General features: G+C 44.1%; 2 protein-coding genes across 6 annotated transcripts in view; one reads left to right on the forward strand and one right to left on the reverse strand.

The window, feature by feature from the left end:
* gramd4a (GRAM domain containing 4a) overlaps nucleotides 1-18,447 on the forward strand; it is a 54,813-nt gene extending 36,366 nt beyond the window's left edge. For 2 of the 3 annotated variants that reach the window (XR_015084598.1, XR_015084600.1), the window contains exons 24-25: nucleotides 14,863-15,027; nucleotides 18,373-18,447. The gene's annotated coding sequence lies outside the window, so the exon portion shown is untranslated. The remainder of the gene's footprint in view (nucleotides 1-14,862; nucleotides 15,028-18,372) is intronic. The other variant, XR_015084599.1, reaches the window with a different exon arrangement.
* Nucleotides 647-23,481, reverse strand: cerk (ceramide kinase). Of its 3 annotated transcripts, none has more exons than XM_086021714.1 (13): nucleotides 23,191-23,477; nucleotides 16,386-16,496; nucleotides 14,850-14,972; nucleotides 12,898-13,023; nucleotides 12,253-12,319; nucleotides 11,656-11,801; nucleotides 9,168-9,242; nucleotides 8,933-9,085; nucleotides 8,140-8,245; nucleotides 7,176-7,240; nucleotides 4,359-4,561; nucleotides 2,157-2,380; nucleotides 647-1,575 (listed from the first exon to the last, which is right to left on the reverse strand). In XM_086021714.1, the coding sequence occupies exons 1-13, from the start codon at nucleotides 23,330-23,332 to the stop codon at nucleotides 1,467-1,469; spliced, it is 1,650 nt and encodes a 549-aa protein (XP_085877840.1). In that variant the 5' UTR covers nucleotides 23,333-23,477; the 3' UTR covers nucleotides 647-1,466. The 3 variants fall into 3 exon arrangements, with proteins under 3 accessions (XP_085877840.1, XP_085877841.1, XP_085877843.1); XM_086021717.1 differs by lacking the exon at nucleotides 647-1,575 and adding an exon at nucleotides 2,793-2,870 and having other exon boundaries at nucleotides 2,246-2,380; nucleotides 23,191-23,481; XM_086021715.1 differs by lacking the exon at nucleotides 8,933-9,085.
* Nucleotides 23,482-23,559: the final 78 nt, after the last annotated feature.

Raw genomic sequence — 23,559 nt, forward strand, 5'->3', positions numbered from 1 at the left:
ATTGTGGGGCATGGCAATCTTTTTCTCAATAACGGCCATCTATCGTTGTTTTTAGCTAATTGCCCACAAGACAAATTAATGCAGTTATAATGCAGAAAAAAAAAAAGAACTACAAGGGCTCATCTCTATAGTCTGACCTTTAGCATGCGCAAGTACATTATAGTGTTTGAGTGTTATAAAGAGCCAGTAGTGGCTCCTGACCGAGAAGATGGACTGTTACAGCATCATTGATCCAGATCCCTCACATAGGAAACCACTGCAATCAATAGTCCACCCACAGCTCCTCCTCTTCCTCTGTCCTATGTATCTGTCACTAAAATTTACACTTTGGTCCGCTCGGATGCTGCATAATGACACATTTAATGAGACTGGCCGGGATGTTTGTAATTTTCTTAGTGTACTACTACCTTTCTCCTGTTTCCTATTTAGCAAGCCTATCTAATCATGTGTCCAGTCAAGTGATATATGTTCTACTAAAGCTCAAAATCGGAGAAGCTAGTTTTAAACATGTGCAACAAGAGGGGGGGGGGGGGGGGACTCTGCACCTGTATTTTGATTGGAGAAAAGTGGGTGTTTTGTTTTGTGTACAGTGCCTTGTTGAAGCTGTTGTGAAAGCGCTAAATCCTGTGAATAAAGTTGAGTTGGGTTGAGAGAGTTGAGTTTATTACAACACTCAGTTGTTGACTTTTATCAACAATTTTCCAAAATCATTGTGATGTGAAACCTCTGCAGTAGGAGTCAATGGGCAGCGAGTTGTCCGTAGATCAGTTAAGCTAGCATTGTCTTTATCGAACATTTCTGTACAGCCTACTTTTGGCACTTTTTCATTCTAATGGAAAGCTTCTACAATGGGAGTCAGTGGACTACAAGGTCCATTGGACAAGCAGAAAAACAAAAACAAAAAAACAAAACATTTCTCCCACTTTTTGACACCGCTGTCCGTTGATTGGTTGAGAGTCGAGTAGGCGGCGGTAGCATCAATCATGTCGCTAATTTCCAAAATAGTCGCAAGTCTTCCGTGACCTTTCTTCAGTGACATCAAGACCGGCTTGACATCCCAGCTCATCTGAGCAAACAGTCTCTAATGGCAGCAAAAATGTCTCATTCAGGCTAATTTCAGCCCAGCTTCGCTCTTAGCCGCGGTGGAGCCACAGGTGCGTCGCAGCAGCGTTGAGACACAGCACACCACTTAGCAACCACTTTGCCTTATTATCCATAATACATCATCGGGGCCCTGTTAGTTTATCAGATGGGCTCGTTTCAAGAGTTCCTCCTGAACCACATCTGCCTTCCTTTTGTCTTCAAAGGAAAGGGAATCCGTCAGTCTTCACATTTATCTGGTCTGTTTTTCCCGATTAGCATTTCCTGGAAGAGGGTCCGACCTAAGCCTTCGTGGTCTCTTGTGGCTACTTTGAAGCCTGGGCCAGATAAGATTGAAGCCACCAAAGTTCAATCGTGCCCCGCTCTCAGCCGGCAGATTGCTGCGCTGCTGCTTCCAGAAGCCACGCCGGAATGTGGTTGTGGTTCTTCTCCTCGATGCCGCGGGCGAACAGTCTGATCAGCTGGCACTGGACACTGCCGAGAACAGCAAAGGCACGCACCGTGTAACGACTTTGCTCATTTTATCTCACGAAGCTTTAATGTCCGCGTGGCACACATTTTGACGTGACGGATGACATGCTAACCAATTGTGATCCGGACAAGCTCATCAGACACAAAAACAGTCCTCAGCGATGCACCGTAGAACTCGTCAATTTCCGGAAGCTTGATCTATTTCCCCGTTTTTTCTGTAATTGGCTGGCACGGACGGCTGAGCAAAGAAATGATTTTTGGGTTGTACTCCGGCTGTTTCAGTGCACCGTATCCCACAGCCTTTGCCGAAACTCTTTCCTCTGTCACTTGGTCTTGAATTATCACGGTGGCGAGCGTCCGGGCAGCTCATCCCGCCCACGTTTAAGCGGGTAGGTGATAAAATGGATGGACGTACCCCCGCCTTAATTAAAAAGGAGTACACCTTTAACAGGGGGAGGGCTGTTAAATTAGCAGCATTACAGCGCTATGCTTCGTTGGCAGAAGACGATGGCGTGCGAACGAAAAGCGGCGCTTGTCGTTGAGCCTCAGTTGACCATTTGAACTTTGCATTTGGCTTCGCATACCTGACTTGGATGGCGACGTGAGGCAGGATCTCGCCATCGCACGTCCAGTGGCTACAGCCGCAGTTGCCGTAGTGGCACCAGGTGCTGGTGGCTCGCGTGCAAATGGGACGCCGGTCCGCTTTCTTCTGGAGCCCGCTCAGGTCCTCCAGCGGGACCGGCACATTGTGGCGGGGCTGGAAGCGGAACTTGCGCACCCGGTGGACCTCCACGAAAGAGTGGTCAAACTGCGGAGGCATCAGAAATCCAGATTAACTCATTCACTGCCATTGACGAATTTACTCGTCTTTTCACAGTCCAGCCATTCAATCCCTGGGATTTATTTATATATATTTTTACATTTTTTCAAATGTTAGGGGGAAAGACGGTCAGAAAATGTCCGTCACGAGCCCTTAATACTTTTTTTTGTGATAGGCTCCTGCTCAGCAACGTTCTTAATCAGTACAAGCGCTACAGAAAATAGATGGGTGCCCATTTTCCACAAACACACCAGTTAGCTGAGCAATTAGCACCTTTGAGGCACATCACCAGGCACGTGCACACATAGCCACGAAGTGGTGCTCACGCACCTGCCATTTTGCCCTGGATGAAAAATGTGCCTTTTTTAAAATCAAATTTTAAAAAAAAAGTCAAAATTACCCCTTAATTCCGCTCTCTTTTGGCAATGGGCTCCCCTTTTTTTGTTGGTTTGAGCACCTGCCCCCAAAATGTCTGTGCCTGTTTAAAGAGAGATGATGTAAAGAGTTAATTTCACCCCCATTATATTATAACACATTCCTGGTGATTCCTTAATGAAATTTTTTTTTCCGACTTTCCCCTCGTTTACAAAAACAGCAGGAAGGAAAGATGGAGGCGCATTAAAGCAAATCAGCATCAGAGGAGCGAGGAGACGGCGGGGGTGGCGGCGGAGAGAGGAGAACGCATTATTTTGTCAGTCTGCCTTTTCATCTCAGTCAGTGTCGCCAAAAGGTTCACTCATGTCCCGCAAACAATTTTCTCCAACTTCACGGGATGCCACTTTTTCTCTATTCTCATTTTCTTCCCTGTCTGCCTCTCTCGCCCCACCACTCAAAAAAAGCAGAGTGACAGCCGTTTATTTGAACATCGGACTCACTTTATGACCGCGCTCTCGTTTTGCATTCACTCCGGACGGTCCGCCTAAAAGTCTTTGTGACAAGGCCATGAATACGCTTAGTGGCTTCTCACTCCTTGTTTTTCTCCGCTCGACCGAACATCGATACTGATATGAAGTGAATTTTCACCCGACTCATGCCAACGCTCGTCTGCGGCGCAGAGAGACGCTGCCGATGTCTTATTCATTAGAATAAAACCTTATCTGGCATCTGGATATGTGTGACCAAAGGCGTTATTTCCAGCGGTGGCAGTTTACTAAAGTTTGCTGGTCCGTCATTCGTCATCCGTCAGCGGCCAAGGTACTCATTCGTTAGTCATTTTTCGTGACGAACTGAATTGTCATTTTTCAGTCCGTCGGTCCGCCATTTTAGTCCGTCATAGGTCGGTTGTTTAGTGACAATTACATTGACGGATGAAAACCCACTTCCGCCATTTTGTCAGTCCGTCTATTTTAAAACGCGTCCCGTCATTCCTCGATCGTCAGCAATCGTCGCCGATTCAACTATATGCTGATGATTTTTTTTTTTTTTTTTTTTTTGTAGGGGGACACAGTCATCGTTTTCAAAGAGTGCAAAGGAAAGCCTGTGTTCCAAAATGCTGCAGCATTTTTTAGAATTTCTGCAATAATTTAGTCATAAAGACTTATATGTTACGCGAGTTATATGGTGACATTAATTGAAATATATAAGCTTAGTCGCACTCCTTGGAACCCAAATATTGATTTCACTCTTTGACTTTGTGGTGACTTTAAGCACATTTGACCGAGGCAGCTCGCTCCTGCGCTGTAGATCCACTTCCTGAGGTAATAATTACTAATCACCAGAGTTCCAACGCTGATGGTTGAGCTATCCTGAGAGGGCTTTAGTCTGGTTCTTATGTTCCACATATCACTGATGCAGCGATTAGCGCCATCTCCACGGGCCCACCGGGTGAAGGTTATTTACCACACACGTAGGTGAGGGCATTTGAACTTAAGTGAACCGCTGTTTGCCCAGTCAGCGGAAGGAGGTGCTAGCGCAGCAAGTGGGCGGGCGAAGTCCCCCGGACCGAACGTGATTGACAGGAGGCTACCTGGTCTTCCTTGTTGGTGTGGCGGAGGAGGTGTTTGAAGAAGTCCAAGCGGGAGCACTTGCGCACCAGGATGAGGTCGGCGGTGCCGTCGGCCAAGTGGGCGGAGGGCGACAGGCCCTGCGGACTGCGGGGACACGCGCAGCTCATGTTGGCGGCGTTGATGGCGATGAATTTCCCGCGTATCTCGGTCCAAGTGTCACTGACTAAACGGAAAAATATTAGATTACCACAGCATGTTCTCATATACAGCGGCAGAAATGGTGTCCATTCCTTTCAAAATGCCCCTTTGTACACGTCATTTCAAAGTTTATTCGTTCCAGCGTTGGCTGCAATTAGCCGCAATTCACCGCACCGCCAGTAAACGGCGCTGTGGCGCCATCAACAGAAAGAGGCTAAACTTGACTAAAACAGGCTAAAAAAGCACGCCATCTTGCTCGGGGCGACGGTCCCTTCAAAGGTAAAACTTTTCAGAGTTTCAAGCTTTTTAAAAAAAAAAAAAGGAAAAAAATTATTTACAATATTTTTTTGTACTGTACCAGGCATTTTTAGACTGTGAAAAAAAGGGACCTAGATGTAAAGGGCAATCGGCTCTAATGGAGATCCGCTTCTGCCATGAGTCCGCTCAATGGAGGCTCCACTGCACAGTTTACAGTGCTTCTTTTGAAGCTTACTTAAAGTTGCCTCCTGTGCATGCAGTGGTTGATTTTTGCATGAGCGATATGTGCGACCCCACTGGGTGGCATTTGTAAATTGCGTAGCTTGCTAAGTACGCATGTGATTTATCGTTCACAGTCCTTTTGTGTTTCCTCGTAGTGTATTAGCAATTGTATTCATGTTATACTTGTTGTGAGTTGTTTCGTTGTACAGTAAATGAAAGGGTGGTCTCCCACATAGTGCCATTCAACCTAGGACAAACACTGCTTGGAAGAATTATAAAGACGGTCTCGTCTAAACCATGAATGTGCTGCTGTGTTGGCTACTGTACAGCCCTCCTGAAGCCTTTGCATTTCGTGACAATTTAATGAGTCATCATTGCGTAACCAACCTGACAGTCTCACAAAAGTAATGCGCAGGAAAAGAACAAGGAACTAGCGGGCCTTAACCTTGAGTTGAAAAACTTCTCTCGCGTTTTGAATTCCATTGTATAACATAATTCCGCTGCGTTGAATGAATTACAGTGTGGAAAATCTGCTATTGACACAATAATAACATTTTTTTTATTTTTTTTTTTATGAACCTTAGCTTCAGTGACAAGTATTACTGTTGACGTAAGAAGATATCAGTGGGCTCACACTGTCAAAGAGTGTGTGGGCTTCTTCTTCTAGTGAATCAAACTGCGTCTGTATTATCGACAAGTTTGTATTCCCAGTGGGTGTGAACTTCACAAAAGACAAAAGTCCACCAGATGGAAGAATGAGCTCCATTTGCTTGTTATAAATCTCCACTGACGAGAGTTGACGTTCCGCCGTGAATCCCCGTTGTTGTGTTTTTTTTTTTTTTTGTTTGTTTGTTCAATTGTCAGCGGCGCTTATCACAACGAGCGGCGGCGAAAAAGCGATCGCAGACTTCCATGCAATTCATTAAAGTCACTCCGCTGAACCGCCTTGCGAGGCGATAACGCGCCGATGACAACGAGCCCGCCGAGGCCTCGCCACAAAACAATTGTAATTAAAGTTTAAAAGCAGAAATGAGGAATACAATTTGGGAACGTAAATGATTTTTTTTTGTTGTTGTTTTTTTTTTTTTTTTTTGTATGTGCCTCATTGAGTTTGTCGTTGTCTGAGATTCCGCTTGGACCTGAAGCAAGAAGAAGACACCAAAAAAAATCCTTCACTCCTGTCTGTCACAAACAACAATGATATTTCTATTGGCATGACAGAAAATTCCAGATGTTTAAATTATCCGTGTGGCTATGACATTCCAAGTTAGACATGCACAGACGCGGCGTCGTGAACGCGGCATCACAACACTAATTAGGGAGAAACACACACGCACACCCGAGTCACTATTTCATCTGCCTCCACAGTTTTTTTTTTTTGTTGCTCGAGGGACTGGGAGAGGCTTCCATTTGTAAATTAGGACGCTTGGAATTAATTCAAATCTATCCAAAATGTGCTCAAACGGCAACAAATGGACAAAAAAAGAGGACATGCATAGTTGTTTTTTGTTTGTAATTGAAAATACAGCAACTGGGCACCAATCACTAAGCCAGACAACATACCAACAAAACTACTCCTGTTGTGTCATTAAATTCTATTTTTTATTGATATAGAAACATTATAAATGGTCTACTTAGATCTAATTAAAAAAAAAACAAACTAATTGAATCTAGAATTTCTTTGGCCAAGTCAATTTACTTGTTGCTTGGCAGAATTCATAGGGCTTAATCATAACTGCCCCATCGGGCAGGCGGAAATGTCCAAATATGGTCAATTTAATATTTTTTCACATATCGATACAAATGGTCTGACCCCACGTTATTTTTATGAATTATTAACCAATTAAAAGTGTTGAAATGAACTTTTAGAATATTTCCAAATAGCTTTCCGTTCACAATACTGCACAAGTTGTCCTTGTGTGTAGGATCTGGCTCGGTTTCAACCTCTCACAACAATTTATTTTTATTTTTTTGTTTCTGCAACTTTTTCCGTCAAAACAGAACCGCGCCGACGTTCTGTCATCTCCCCACTTTTCGCTCGGAGCCTCGCGGGTTTCCGCGCGACTCAAATGTCAAGAAACGGTTGTACAAATCGACAAACAAGCGAATAATGAGGGCGGTTAGTTTTCATCTACGATTTCATGCGTCTAAACCTTTACCTGCGTACGACGGGTCGTCACCGCGCGGCTCCCGTAATGAGGTCTTGCGCTGGCAGACGCGGCACCTGCAACACAAGCGTGACCTGGTTTTTACATTTGCCAAGGCGTCGCGGCGCCGCTGTCACGTTCGCGGCTTTAACATGACTAACTGATGCTTTATTTGCGTGAGACGCAAGGGAACGTGCAGATTTTACTGATCAGCCCCGCCCCACAAATGCACTTTATACTGTAGCACCATACTTGAGGCCCACATCAGTGCGGGGGCGGAGCCAGAATGTGGCTAATGGGTGGGCCTTGAAAAATCAGGGGGGAGCCTGAATATTTCTCTCACTGTCCCGACACATCTTATATTCAAGTAAAATAACAATCTGAATAATATGGAGTTCAGATATTCCTTGGACAAGCACAATTATACCATTGTTAATATTCAATGAAAAAAAACAAACAAACATAAATTCAAAAATAATTTAATGAGTCTCATTGGGTGGGCCTGTGCACACCCAAGCCCACCCATGGCTCCGCCCCTGCATCAGTGCTGTATTTTTATAAATACACAATTCCAATAATGCTAGCTTATTATTTAGGCTAGTATGCCAGCTGATACTGTTGATGAGGCTCATGTGAAGGTGGTTTGTTTACATTGACTATTTTTACTACTGAATGCAGTCATTTATGTGACATGGGTTCACGATTGTGTACGCGCTAGAAGTAGGGCTTGGTACCTATCCCCATGGCCATTCAATCCCCGGAATTCATATTTTATTCAATTTTTTTCAAACGCTAGGGTAAAAAAAGGGTCTGAAAATGTCTGGCAGTGAATGAAGGATTTGATTATATACAAAACCTCTATGTATTTAGCTCTTAATAAGATTCTACATCAGAACCTTGGCAGAAGTCTGTCCTCCTCTGATTGGTCTCGCCAGCAGCTCTCGTATTGTGTTTCTTTTGCGGCTGCTTTATTTACCCGGCGCGACACTGCTCCTTGTCCCTGGGGTTGCCCACATTGTCCTCAGCCGGAACGAACGAGACGGTGCCTTCATAATAGTTGTGACTCAGAAAGGTCTTTACCCCTGAAATGAAAACACAGAGCGAGCCTTGAGAATTGCCGCCAATACCCCTCTGTCTGGTTTGTTTAGACCTGAAAAGACAATTTGGAGTCACTAATTGTGCTGCCGTTCCTCTTGTCTCGGCTAAATGATAATAGCATGAGCACCTGCATTGTGTTGAGCATCCCAGGATGCAGCTTTGGACAACTCACTTATCAGTTGATGCGCATAAAGGATGCTGAGTTCTACTCTTGGAATCCAAATAGTTGCTTTCTTGATTACCAATTTGCACTTGTCGAAAGCCCAAATCTGTACTAGAAGCCCCATTAAGGGTTGCTGGTTTTGGACTGCCGAATATCCCATTTTGCATGTGCACACGCTGCACTATGTGGTGGTGGTGTTGGTAGCCAGAGTTTAGTGGAAAGTCCTTATAAATAAGTCCTAAATAAAAAAAAAATAAAATAAAAAACACATTTTTGGGGGTTATTTTGCTATGCAAGTCAAATTAATAATAAATAAGGGCAGTTCACACTTATAATTCACCTCAACCCAACCGTTGCCACGATAAACTCTGGGTCACAGGTGACATTAAATTAAGCTGGCACCAGGGCAAGAGAGTTCAGGTCAGCGGAGTCGGGGGGGTTAAAATAACGAGCCAGCTCATTCGCGGAGGCGAGTGTTGTGGTTTTTTTTTTTGTTTTTTTTTGTTACCCGACAGGTCATATCGAGCGGGGCCCAGCCACCGCTGCCTCTCGCTGTCGGTCTGAACGTCGGCGTAGAAGCCGTAGCCCAGCAAGGACACGGAATATCTGAGGAACGTGTTGTTGTGGTGCACCGAGCACACGTCCATGGATTGGGAGTCACCTGTTCACACAGCGTAGCGGCATCGTCACATCCACCACTGTTACTAAAACATATATACGTATACTGAAGAGTCAACACCTACCGACAATGATGTGCAAGGCGGACGTAACCGGATCGTTGGTTCCCACTGTAGCAAAGCAGATGCAATCGGTGGAGCCTGTTGATGCCACACCAAAGGAAATTGTCAGAAATAGTCGGAGACCCTCAATTTATATTTTTATGAGTGGCTTTTTCGAGCTGAAACATTCCCAAGCTGTCAAAGTCAAATGTTCATGGTACGTTTAAGAGCCGCTACCCAGTCGACAGGCCCCTAAAGGTCCATTCATGCCATTTAAGTTTCTATGTTAAGAGGAGCAGCCATATGTTCACATTAAAGGAAAAGTACACTCAAAATACTTTTGTTCCTAAAAGGCCTCTTGGGCAAGGTTAAACATACATTTTTTTTATTGCTTTTGACCCTTAAAGCGGTTCCCAGCAGGCCCACTAGTTGAAACACGGCATTCTGATTAATTTTGCGTTAGTGGAATATAAGTTAAGCGGCAAAATGCACTCGTTTTTAGTCATCTCTGCGGGCGGCCATTTTGTCTTCTGTCGACTGAAAATGACATCACAACTGCTCACAACGACCAATCGCGGCCGTCCTGTTTTCTGAATCTGAGCCGCGATTGGTCGTTGTGAGCAGTTGTGATGTCATTTTCAGTCGACGGAAGACAAAATGGCTGCCCCCATAAATGGCTAAAAACGAGTGGATTAACACCTTAAAAAGGTTGCACAAGCAGTATGAGCTAAAAATAATGTTAGCTTTCATGCATCTAAACAAAAGATTAACTATTGTCATGTGGTGAGGAGGAGCGTCTGAGGAGATAGGGTTAGGGCTCTTTTTTTTTTTGTTTGTTTCAAAATGATGAAATTTCAGAGCTTTTTGATCTCCCTCAAGTGGCAAAATGAAGCCAGTGATAAAGGATGAAGAGAGAAGGAGAGGAATGGAGGGCAGCATCAGGCAAACGGAATGCTGCGTGAGCGCGCTCACACAAGTGTGACAGCGGAGATCAGGCCCATCATTCAGCGCTCGGATGAAGACGAGCTCCTTCTTGCCGCGCGTATCACTCATCCGGCCTCCAAGCGTCTTGATCACACACGAACATTTTCCATTTGCGGCCACACTGCTTCGTCTCGATCCGTTCTCGGAAGCAAAGTTTGATTGTGTTTCAAGCAGAGGTGGAAAAAGAACTCACACTCTGTGCCAGGGTTATTATAGACTTGGATTTTTCAGTGTTTTCAATGTTTTTATTTTGTGATTCAGGTAGTTTTAATGAGTTTTTAGGGCAAGTTTGTTTGTTTTTATTAATTTCATACATATATATATATATATTTATATATATTTTTGGGGGCTGTCAAAGTTAAAGCATTAACTATGGAGATTCATTTCAATTTCAGAATGCACCAAAAAAAATGAACTCAGTTAACTCAGTTTTATTTACTTCCTGTTGCAGCTGACCTCTGCTCACTGTGCAGCCAAACTTAAGAGGAGAGTCACCGTCACAAAGTTGCTCGACGGCTCATTGGAGAAATCCAAAATATTTTTTACACTTTGCAAAGCCAAATTCAAATACCATATTAGCTGTATGTCTTTGGTGTATCGTTCAACTGTTTTCCTGTATTTTACAGGAAAAGAATCGTATTCAAGGATCAAAGAAAGCTGTTAGAACATTCTTTGAATGAAAATATACTTTTAATTTTTTCAATAATAATTCCAAGATTTTACTCAAGTATACATCGATTCCAAGTTTCGTAAAAAAATGTAGTTGAAAAATGCCGTTAATCGCGATCAATTATGGAAAATTTTGCGATTAATTAAAAAAAATGTCATCGCTTGATAGGACCATTTTTAAAAAAATACTTTGTTTTAATTTTTACTGGTTTTAGTATTAGTTTAAGTTAGTTTTTTTTGTTTTTTTTAAATAAATGGAGTCTTTGTTGAGTGCAAGATTAACAAAATGTCACAAAGTATTGTGTAATGTATGTTATGTTATGTAGAGTAGCCATTTTGATAACCTGGCATGTAAAAAAAAAAAAAAAAAAAACATCACAAAAAAAATTTTTGCCTCTTTTATTAATTTTCATAGTGCTCAAATGACGGCTATAACTATTCAATTGGAAGATGTGGATTTTTTTTTCCCCTTTTGCTCTTTACCTGGCAACTTGAGGTAACTGGACAAGAGAAGAACCAGCGGAAAGCATTGGAGCCCTCGTCTCAAACCAACAATCACGCTGTGCCCTGCTCGGCCCCCACGGTTTGCATTTGCACCTTTCGCGGAATCATTGCGAAAATACCCCTCGGCTTGAGCTCATTTATGACACTTGGAGTGAGTGACCCGGTCAAGCCCCCGGTGGGACCACCTGCCCTGTTGCCGTGGCAACCCTCTTTAGTAACTCGGCAACGCAGCGTGATCAGCGGGGCTCAACTTCTTCAGCTGTCACCCGATACAGACGTAGCCTCCAAGCGCCTCAGTTCCATGCCTTTCTCACAGCGTCACGATTGTAAAGATTCGTATTTGGCGCAGACGCACCCGCAGGGATGATCCCGATGCGGAGGGCACACGGCACCAAATGGGCGTCGGGTTGGTTGGTCTCGATGCCGTGCTCCGTTTGGGTCCTGGCGACCACGCCGTGTAGGATCTCGCTGAACATCCCGTCTCCGCCCACACACACCACTCTAAACACACGGACGGTATATGGAAAGAGACATTTATTTTTTTCTTTGTATTTTGCGACAAAAAATGCCTTTGGAATTTATCATGCATTTTATATACTGCATACAGAGGATTAAAAAAAAAGTCTACACACCCCTGTTCGTTTTTTTTCTCTCTCTCAATTGAGTTGCACAGGTTAATGGCAGCACAGGTTCTTTTCACATTTGAACAGGGATGTGTAGACTTTTTTTTTCTTTTTTTTTTTATCCACTCTGTTATTGGTTACAGTGGGAGCAGGAATATGTTCTAATGAATTTGAATATAATCATAATAGAAATGTTTAAGCACAGTACTTAGAGCAAGATTTTTTGCACTGCGGTTCTTAGCATTTTGTACAATTTCCGAGCCAATGTTCTATAATAGGCACATTTTGCTTTGACAAGTTAAAAGCATCATATTATCTCACGGACTCACCCGTCATATTTATCCAGATTTGCTTCTGTTTTCAAGTGATCCCTGGCATGATTGGCTCGCTCTGTAACTATGGAGACAAAATAAAATAGTCATTTCCTATTAGCCCAATGACAAGGAAAAGACAATAACCAGCAGACAAGAAAAAGTACCGCAATTTGAAGTATTTACTGGACCCCGTTGTACAGATTGATGTACGGGGACAAAAGTGTAAGCGGCGAGGCAACGACGACGAAAAAAAAAAACAAATTCGGGCATCGTATATCACGGCCCCCAAAACGAGCCCGGGGCCGAGGAAAACAAAACAAAAATAAAATTCCAACTGTAAATCTGTGTGCCCCCCTTCTAATAACAACACAAATAAAAGACTTCCAAGCGGCTGCCGGTACTCCAGAGCAAACTGTATTCACTCTGATGGACCATCAATAGTGCCGACTATGTGTAGCCGCTGCAAACACTTATTGAATAATAGATGTGTTTGGATACCCGAGCTTATCAGCTATCAGCGCCTCCATTAAGCCGCTGGCATGATTAATGGCGCCATAAGCCAAATTATATTCTCGCAAGCCTCTTCACGCCGACACGGGCGGCCGCCGGGAGTCGTTTTTTATTGAAATGTTTTAAGGTACACCTCTGATAGCGACCCACCGATCACGTCCGTGGCGATGCAGGCTCGGCAAAAGAGGGGCGCCACCTTCTGATCGTAAACGTGCTTTGCTTGCCGCTTCCCGCCGTAGGGATTGATGTACACCAGCAGGCTCTTGGGCCGATTGGCTGCAAAGAGAGAAAGTATTAAGATGATCTTTTTTTTTTTTTTTTTTTTGAGGGGGGGGGATAACAAATGTGCACCTTGACATCAGCTTGATGAATTTTCATTAACAAGAGAACCTTCAAACGGGGCCGCCGGAGAAATAATGAGGGGTGTGCGAAGCAATCGCGAGGCACTGCATCATTTGGTGATAAACCTGCAAAACGCGCCCGGACAGAAAATGCTAAATGGCTTGTTTATGGCTGACGGAGGGGACCGCTGTCACGGGACAAACGGCGATACGACGAGCGAGCGCGAATTGCAAATGAATGGATCGGGACGGGGGCGCAGCCGCGACGCAAACGGAATCCAATCAAGCGAGTAAAACATTCGAAATGTCCTCCGCGTTCTGGTTCCTAATGTAATTACGGCCCTGGAAAACGTTCAACGTTTTGAGCACTCAGAGCGCGGAGCCCGGCCAAAACTTGTCACCGGCAAAACGAATGAATGAGGATTAGCCATCAGTCGTCTTAAAAGTTACGTTTCATCCAACCCCGAAGAGACATTCGCGAAGCAAAGAGAACCAAAGCATTTACAACCAAAAGATTGAAAGACATTTAAAAGCAAGGGAAAGAAAAAAAAAAAAGCGGTTTACTGAAATTGCTCAAAGACCGTAGAGTGAAATTGATTTTAAAATTGCCTAAAAGACCTTCACCAAAGAAATAGGGGAAAGCTTTTTAACCTCAATTCCAAAATAAAAAAAAACGTTTCTACTTGGCTTCACTGCAATTGGCAACTTATTCCATTTGCATGCAGCAGAACAGCTAAATGCCGCTTCACCGTGTTTGCTTTGAAACCTGGGCTCTACTAACAAACCAGAATCTGCAGACCTCAGAGCCTCACTTCGTTTATATTCAATTGGCGTTTCCTGAACGTATTCAGGACCCAAAAGCATTCAGTGATTTAAAGACCAGTGGCCGAATTTTAAAATCAATTCTCAATCTCTTCTTTTGAGGGCAAAATAAAATCAGCAGTAGAAAGTCCGTTGGTCCAACAAAAACTGCAAATGCGCTTTGTGTGATAAGAAACATGTCAAGCGACAGTAATATTTTCGCATAGCTTGACTTGGCTTTTTTACATGGCGTTTGCCATTCACACCATGGAGCGCGTTGTCTCACAAACCCCACACAAGACGTCCGTCGTTGAGACTGCGAGGCGGATGCGCTCGCCATCAAACCGCCGTAATGCCTCGACGGCGTCTAAAGCTCCGTCCACACAGCGATGAGCATACACACTAGCTCGGATCGGAGCCATATCCTGCGACGCGACACAATTCCAACTCGCGCGCTAGCACCATTTATCCGTCTATGCCCGAGAGGGACCGGCTGTGAGAGCGCTGCTGAAAAGCGACTCGTATCCTATAGATGTTCCCGGGGACTCCCCCGAGGGCGCCGACAAAAAAGAAAAGAAAGAAATCCATGTTTTCTAAGCACAATAACGGCGTTCCGCTTTGCGAAACGGACGACTTTCCATTCGACTCTGTCGGGCTCTAGCACTACCTGCTGTAAGAAATGACCTATAACCGGTGATAAAAACGGCTTTCGGAGGAGGCAAAACGTTCAAGTCGATGACTAGAAAGTGAGGTCATGCGTTTGAAGCCCAACGACACCACGCCTTTGCATCCTGCTTTATGATACAACCCATGTACTGGATTCAGTTAAGCTAATTGTATCTATGGACGTGCATGTGCAGCTGTTAAACTTTAATGAAGCCTTATCAAAGCACGATCGTGCGTTTTATAACGTCATTACAATCGCCATAAATAATCACCCACGCAGTGATCCTTACGTACTCTGTGTTGACAGTTGATCATTGATGGTGTGAATCCATTGCCAGCAAAGTCCCAGGTTGTCACAATAAAAGGTGACGTCGCCACATTGCCACTGATGCTGCGTTGCCCTCCTCACGTAGAAAACTGCATCAAGACAAAACACATCGGCTTGGGCAATACTTTGCAACGTCATCAACAGGTAGGCGAAGTCATGATAAGAGTCTGGAGGTGATTCATTGTTGAGATATTTTTTTTACCACTCACAATCTAATGCCAACTCTCTCGGATATATATATATATATATATATTTTTTTTTTTCAAAAATGTTCCCACGGGGACTGTTTCCTCATCGTCAAGGTCAACCAACCAAAGTTAAACATACTGTCTCGCGGGGAACTTTGCTGAAATATTTACACTACTGTAAGTTACAGGCTTGAAAATGTGCATGCCAAGCACTTTTAATGCTTGACTTGCTGAGCATTTCTTTTATCAGTAGTTTGAGTTGGATAAATGTTTTAAGAGTGGGCGGCAAATCTTTCTATGGCCCTAAGTGGGAATGTGATGTGCCAAGTTTGCGCAAAATATGATGGCAGGCTCTAATGCATGCATTAGCCCAGTCCTTTCTTTTCGTTATTCGCTCTGATGAGTTACGTTAATCCGATCATCTTGTTTGGCTACAATCTAATGGCTGATATCCTAGACCCCCATCCTCCACCGTTGATGCTGGGATTTCTTGTTAATGGATTGCTTTTACACGGACGAGCCGTTTCTGGGCTTATTTCACTTAGCATGAAGGAGATTGAACATTCACGTTGGCACACATCGACAATGATCACGTTAGAAAGGAGGGATGTAACGATTCACTCAAGCCCCCGATTCGATTCGATTTTCAGTTTCCGATTTTCGATTCGATTCGATTTTTAAAAAAAAAATTGCTACCATGCTTGTCTCTGTGCACCAGTGTGGTTCTGCAGCCATCCACAAACGCAATCCGCAATCATGTTTGGCGCCAAAGCATCATTTGATCTACACGTTCAAAAATGAGCTACACATCTGGAATGAGAAAATGCTTCAAGACATCATTTTCACGATGAATTTGATCAACTCGATTTTTGATTAATCGAATCGATCAATTGATTAATCCCGGCGAATCGATTTTAAATCCATTTTTGTTTATAATCGTTACATCCCTAATGGAAAGTCCCGACCAATTGTGTGCAAATGTTGCAAAATGCTGTCCCGGAAAGTTTTTCTGTCCCCAACTGCAGTGAGAAGCTTCATGACCGTCACACTGCTCCAACGCCAATTTCATGATATGAGGATCTGACCTCCTACCACCACCGCTGATGAAAACACAGAAACGGGCGTTCTAGCAAAAGCCATGCTAAGTCTTTCCGGAGGGCCGCGCTGGAACTCGTAGTCGACAAAAATCTCTTGCAATTTTGCAACGCCGCTCCAATGTCAACTGGCGAGCGAGCGATACGATTGCAAAAAAGTGCAGAGCCTAAGTGGAAGAATGTGGAAGCGTTATGTTGAGTGTGCGTACACCCTTGGTACCTGTGAATGCATGCGGATTGAGCTGAAGGTGCTTCGTCGCCTTCGCCTGGTCGCCGGTGTCCGTCTTGTGTACGGCCACGATTTCCCGCACGTCAACAGCATGGCCGTGAGCTGCGGGGGACATGGTCACAATCCTTTCAACCATCGTTTACAAACACACACGCACGCAGAGGCCGGGTCGCGGGTTCCGTACTTGTTTGTTCACACGTACGCAGGCGGAGCGGCCGCTTTGATGAATATGAAACGTATTCCCACCTTCCAGCGGAGAGCAATGCAAATATTCATGGCAAGAGGCATCATTTTCACGTTTGTGTGTTGACCGTGCATCTGCGGCTGCTTTTCCACACAGGATTACACTGAGAATGTAATGGATGGGTGGGCCCGGAGCAAGCAAATGTACAGGTGGCAGCTTATTTCACGAGGGAAATGAATGGGCAGGAAAAAAGCCAGCCGTGTCCCGAGGGAGCCAGCGAGTGTTTGCTGAAGTAACCGCATCCCGCCGTCCCTTTTTTTTTTTCCCACGGGAGCGGGATTTAAGATGCTCGTTTTCCAAAGGCTCCGCGTGTGCTAAAAAGACCTGGGCATCATTTAGGCAGCCTTGTTCATGAAAAGAGTTTTTTTTTTTTAAGTCGAGCGTGATCCGGTTGCGCCGGTCTATGGAGAGGCAGACAGACAGAAGGCTTGCCAGCGGTTACATCAAAGAATGAATAAGGACTAATGTACGACTTGAAAGAAAGTGAGCATGGAAATTAGGGGCGGTGTTGCACAGCCAATCTTTTTGCCAATTCCGTCTTTTAAGGACCAGTTTGCCAAGTGCCCCTAAAAACTCATTCAAAACTTGAGCCAAAACCTATGCACACGTTTTACATAAACATAACTTCAAAAGATGGAAGCAAATTGGACTAAATTAGTCGGATTTGGCTCCCCCAGAAACGCATCGCTCTAGAGCGCCTCGTTGTGGACCATGAGTGCACACACATCACACAGAGAAAGGTGGATGAGTTTGGAGGGGGGATTTTTATTTGATTTTTTTTCCCCCTAAAAGTTCAACTTCACCGCCTGGGCTGACGCAGCCACATTAGAGCGCCTCGTTGTTGCGGCTTGACAAAGCCCCATGACAACACAGTGGGATATATTTATATATGTCCACTTTTCCAGGTTTGTGGAAAAACACTCATCTGTGTGGCGTGTCAAATTTAGAAGACTCGTTTTATTTTCACTTTACTTCAAGTCCGTACTTGAAGGCTCATTTGCATATAGGTCTTGGGATAGGTTTCACATCCCAGAGCTGCGTTGGTCCGGCTGAAAAGGAACGGCTTAGTGATGGGGGAAGGACCTCGCACGCGTGGCGTTCAACTGACCTCTCCAACTCCCCGGCGCGTTCATTCCTCCCTGCCGAATTATGAAGTTGATATGGCGAAATGGATGGCGTGGCGCCGCGACATATTATTTCTCTCCGGGGAGTCTGGCCAGGAATGGGATTTCATTTCGTTCTCAAATAAAGATGATGCGGCGCGCGGGCATGAATATGTTTACGGCCCTCGATATTCACACTTTTTGACAAATAGGCAGAAGAGTGACGGCCTTGAGGGGAACGCCGGGGCGTCGGGTAATATGACATTCACTCCGACAATTTAAACATCGTGTAAATGGAATTCCGACACCGCATATATGATTGCATTACTCTCAATTACACTTCTCCTCCGGGTTGTATGGCAACCGCCCCTCAAAATGATAACTGCACATGCACTCTAATATGCTGACGAAATGGGCGCGCAAATGTAACAGATAAGCAAACGTCGATGATTAACGGAGAAAATGTGCCCGTTAATAATCACAATAAACACACACGATGAGTCAAGGTGACTTCTCCCGCGTGACTCCGTGTAATGTTATCTTGCTTTGTCATGTTTATGATAGTGCTGATAATGTTTTAAAATTTTTAAAAAAAAAAAACATTTTTTTTTTTTTACTCCCTTTCTTAAAGTGACACTCAAGAGGCAAACACTGGGGCCAAAGGATGATTTTCTGCCTAGCAACAAGTGAGCTCAATCAGGATCAGACCTGCTGCGCTTTTTAACGTCTTCGGTGAGTAATTCGAAACAGTCGATGGCGTTCCCATACCGCCGCCACAAGGAACCCCGAGACGCACACACTTGGATATGCGCACACATCTGCACGCGCACACACGTCCCCTCCACATGCACATTTGCCCAAGTTTTGAGCTGAGTGAAGTCCTCTAAGCTACATGCTAAGCCCCTCGGCCATACAAGGCCCAGATCCTCTCTGCGCCGCTCTGACATCCTTCCCTTTGTGCTCCAAAAGGATCTTAGTAATGGCACTCGGCCACAGTGAGTAGCCTATTCACGCCGCGCGGCTCAGTGTGTTGCTTTTGAGCTCAATAGGTCGCCTCGCCGCTGAATGTCAGCTTTTTAGGAACTGCGATGAGTGTATGTGTGTGCGCGCGTGCGAGAGATTATCGCAATCGAGGAGGCGGGGGGGGGAAATATTTCCTTGCTCTCGGACTGAAAAAGTCGATGGAAGACGACAGCGTTTGAATCTGAGGGATAAACACGGCATAAAAGCAGTCTAAGGCCAGCCCAAAAATAAATAAAATAAAAATCGAATAATAGTGCCGTATGCCCTTATAATTGGACCGAAGGTTCGCCGTTACTGGGGCCCAAAAAGTATTCAAGGGCGTCTTTACTCTAAAGACGCTCGGATTTAATTTCGATTGAGTTTGAAGTTCTTGCCAGTGGACGTAACAAATGATAGGACACCATTTCCAAAAAGAGATTGTTAACGTTCATGCTATCTGTGTCATATCACTGCAAGCAAGGCAAATATAATTTGGGGTCTCAGAATGAACGGAATCCACTAATCTGGTTTGATCGGGACCACACTTGATCCTGTCACGGAAAACCAACCGCGTTGTTTGATTCCCTAATGGCATTTCTTTTGGCTCGTCTCGACTAATTAGCGTGTGTACAAAACACAGGCCAGGCCTCACCTTTCTGCAGCCTGACATAAAGGCGTCTTATTCATATTCCGCTCCGCTCCCATGTCCCGGCGACGTAATCCCTTTGCCGTTACCGCCAGTTGGCAACGACGGCGCGTGAGAGGACAAGGCGGCGCAAGTTAAAAGAAACGCTCGCCCTTCGCCGCCGAGTTGGTTAAATCGTGGCCATTTTCCCTTTTTCACACGTCTCCCTCCAAGCGGAACGGATGCGAGCGAGGAGATAAGTGGCGTTGCGATACATACCAAAAAAAAATAAAAAGCACGCTTAACTTAGCTAGCACGTGCTACGATGTGAACCACGAGGATCGTAATGCAGCCCATCCCTCGCCAGAAGGTCGGGTCCTTTTGCGTTGATTCATTGCGTAATTAGCTTCCCTCCTCTGTCTATTGACCCCAGCTGCAGCAGGTAAATAAAGACAATCGCGGTAATGAAAGGGCCCGTATTGCCGGCCGTAATGCGGTATAAACCTGCAGTTTACCCAATCTCCAGCTGTCGTTTTCTTCCTCGCCCGTATCGCCCAACCGCCCCCGGCCCCCTCTCGCGGCCGTCTCTCAACGTACAGACAGGGCTGTGCATCGAGCGCCGGCTTTAGATTACAAAGCACAGATCTGCCTGGGTACACTTGGCAGCGGACTGTCAAACAGCGGACTGTGCTCCCCGGCACAACGGGTTTGCTCGACCGGCGCTTGGGCAAACAGATGGAGACGAGAGGACAAGCAAGGTGGAAGGTATAACAGGAGCGCTGTCTGTCGCCTAGGGGTGCGATGCTTGAGCTGCAGCTGGTTAGTCATGCAGAGAGAGAGAGAGAGAGAGAGAGAGAGAGAGAGAGAGAGAGAGAGAGAGACGAGCCACCCTTTCCAGATCCTCCTGCTGCATCAGTTCCTATAATTGACGGCAAAATAACGCGCTGCCAAACCAGCCAAACAATGTGGTTAAACTTGCGCCTCCATGACAAGAATGAGTCTCAGAAGATAATGACTGTACTTGTTGCAAAAACCAGATCAGGGCAGGAAAGGCATAGCCGTCGATTGGGGGATTTTGTTAACAGCGCGTTGAGTCCACAGGTGCCAAATCCGGCCCGTAACATCATTTTATGTGGCCCGCGAAGGCAAATCATGTTTGTTGGCTTGACATGTTTCTGTCAAATTGTCTTCACTTTTTACGCCACGTATGAGATATTGCAAGCATTTGTTGACACACACCCTGAATTGGTTGCCAGCCAATCGCAGGGCACGCAGAGACAAACAAACATCTGCACTCACAATCACACCTAGGGGCAATTCAGAGTGTCCGATTAACCTACCAAGCATGTTTTTGGAATGTGGGAGGAAACCGGAGTACCCGGAGAAAACCCACGCAGGCACGGGGAGAACATGCAAACTCCACACAGGGAGGCCGGGATCGAACCCACGACCTCTGAACTGCGAGGCGGACGTGCTAACCAGTCGCACACCGTGCCGCCCTTGTTACCAATCCCTCATTTAAAATACATTTTAAAATAGTTGAATAAACTATTTACGTGGCTTATGATTTCAAAACTAGTTATCTATCAACGTGTTGTGTATACGTGTTAATATAAGGCGATCGTGCATTTATATGGCTTCACACCAAAGCTATGATGTGGCCTGCGAAAAAAAATGACTTTCCTTCATTGCTTGAAGTGATTCAGCAACTATAATGCATGTGGATCCCTATCCGGCTTTACCTTTTAACAGGGAAGCAAATATCGTTTTAAAAAGTCAGGCTAGCCTCTCTTCGTGACTGACAGCTGCTCTGATTCAAGAAAATCCACTTAAATGTCAACAGCGCCGTTGCGGTCTGCTGCTACGATGCACAAGTGACGTTTACGACTCGTAATGAGTCCGCTTGGCATTTACACGCACTTGATGCTTGGTGAAAGGGGGGACAAACGTGAAAAACAGGCCAAAGTAAGGCTGTCGTGTCCGTGGCATGACGTGATCGCCTATGATACGATCTGTGAGTAATTGTCCTGCTCTGGTTAAACCCGTATCTGGTTTTCCACCCATCATTCCGTGTCATTTTAATACACGCATTTAGGAGTATATTCAATGTGACAAAAACAACAATCCTTCCCACTCATCATTTGCATAGCAAACAGGATTATTTCCAAAACGGTCGGCATGGAACTAGTATCCTGTATCTTGAAAAAAGCAGACACATGTCCCGGGGATGTTTTTTTTTTACAAATTACAATAAGACAGCAGCAAAAAAATAAAAAATAAAAAATGAAAAAAAATCCCACTTATATATTCTCGTCAGAAATGTTTCATTTTTATTTTTTAACCTTATTTTTCTTTCTGTTTTGTTCATTATTTTTTATTCCATTTTGCAATTAGTGTTTACTGCAGTGGATCTGTGTGCATCTTAAAATTTCATATTTCATTAAGCTATTTTTACATTTGCACCTTTTTTGGGAAGATTATTCAGCCAAGGTCTTTATATGGTTTAGGTTTTTAGTGTCACCACAAAAAAGTGACAGAGAAAACTGAACCACTATAATATATGACTAATGCAAAACTAAATCAGTAATCACGCGTTTAGCGTCATGCTATTGACATGTGCAGCCAGACTCAACAACTGAAATTTCTCCAAGAGTTCCCCAATTTCCCTTTCTTGCAAGGGTCCATTTTGATCTAATTTGTCTCCAGTTTTGAATCCCGCCTTCAGGTTCCTGGTGACACGTTCGGGTCCCAACGATCGCCAGGAGACATTTTGATGTGACCAAGTTGGAGCACTGGTTCAATAAAAAGAAAGTGTTTATGGCAGGATATTATAGGGCGCTTGATACCACTTTGAAGAAGGTCAATGGCCAGGTTTAAAGTGAAGTGTGCAGACGATAATTGCCCCGCCGGATACGCTACAATGATCTTTGGCTAGGGAACTCATTTACATAAGCAAACATTAGCCTTGGAGCTAAGACCCATGTCTGCTGTGATGGGGCGTGACAAAACAAAGGTATGAGCAGAAGATAATTAATAACTATTTACAAATATTAGGGCTGCACACCACATCGAAAAAATATCGATATCTTGATAATGGCCTATGCAATATGCATATCGTAAAGACATGCAATCATTTTCTTCTGGAATTGTATGCTTTTATCTTAATTTGACCACTTAGATGCAAATTTAAATGCGCATCACCACCCATAGTTGGACATTATCTAGGGAAACTACAATTAATTTGCTAAGAACACATTACGCTTGCTTATTCTGCTGCCTGAAAAAAAAAAAATGATAGTAAAACTGGCATTTATTTAGGTATTGCAATATCAATATCACTATAGTCAACATCCATATCGCATGTTTTTCCAATATATATCGTGTTTTTTTTAATTCAATAATTTTGGTAAATATTAAAAATTGGATGATTCAACCAAAAAAAGGAATTTATAGATGTGTATTTGAAATACTTTGATCAGATAGATAGATAGATAGATAGATAGATGGATAGATAGATACGTCCAAAAAAGGAAAAATAAATACTTTAATATACTGTATAAGAACATAACTGTCATAAATGTTTAGTACGGTTTGTATAATGGTGCTATGGTGGGTTCCTGCGTCACTTTTGTCTAAAAATATATAATAAAAGAATAATACAATACAATAAAAAAAATTACACAAATTACCTATGATTCTCATAGTTACTTTGCGATTGTACACCTATGGGATACACGTTGACCTAATACAATAAAATAATATTTGAAAAAAAATCACTTGTTCATGCTTGCTATCAGTCAAATTCTCTGTGCGTAAACTTACTTGTTGGGGAAGTGCTGCCAGAACTTCTCCCCGAGTTCTTCCTAATGTCCTTCCATGCAAGAAAATCCTGATAAAGAACCAGCTGTACCTGCCCGTACTTGTGGAAAAGGTCCGACAACAACAGCATATTCTGATCCTCCATTATTTATTCAACTTTTGCAGCTGACACCATAACAGACTGAGCTCACTCTGTACATGCGGTTTTATGTGTTGTCTCATGCTGTCAGGGGAACTCGTTTTGCGCAAAGGTTTTGTATGAGCGAGAGATGATTCACACCAGGAAGAAAAAAAAAAAAAAGTTTCTACAACGCAAAGAATGCAGCTTGTTGAGCAATGCATTAATTCAGATAGCCATGAACTATAATGTGT

Source organism: Filicampus tigris, chromosome 22 (genome assembly GCF_054856515.1).
Source record: "Filicampus tigris isolate MCC_2025a chromosome 22, RoL_Ftig_1.0, whole genome shotgun sequence".
NCBI classification, from domain to species: Eukaryota; Metazoa; Chordata; class Actinopteri; order Syngnathiformes; family Syngnathidae; genus Filicampus; species Filicampus tigris.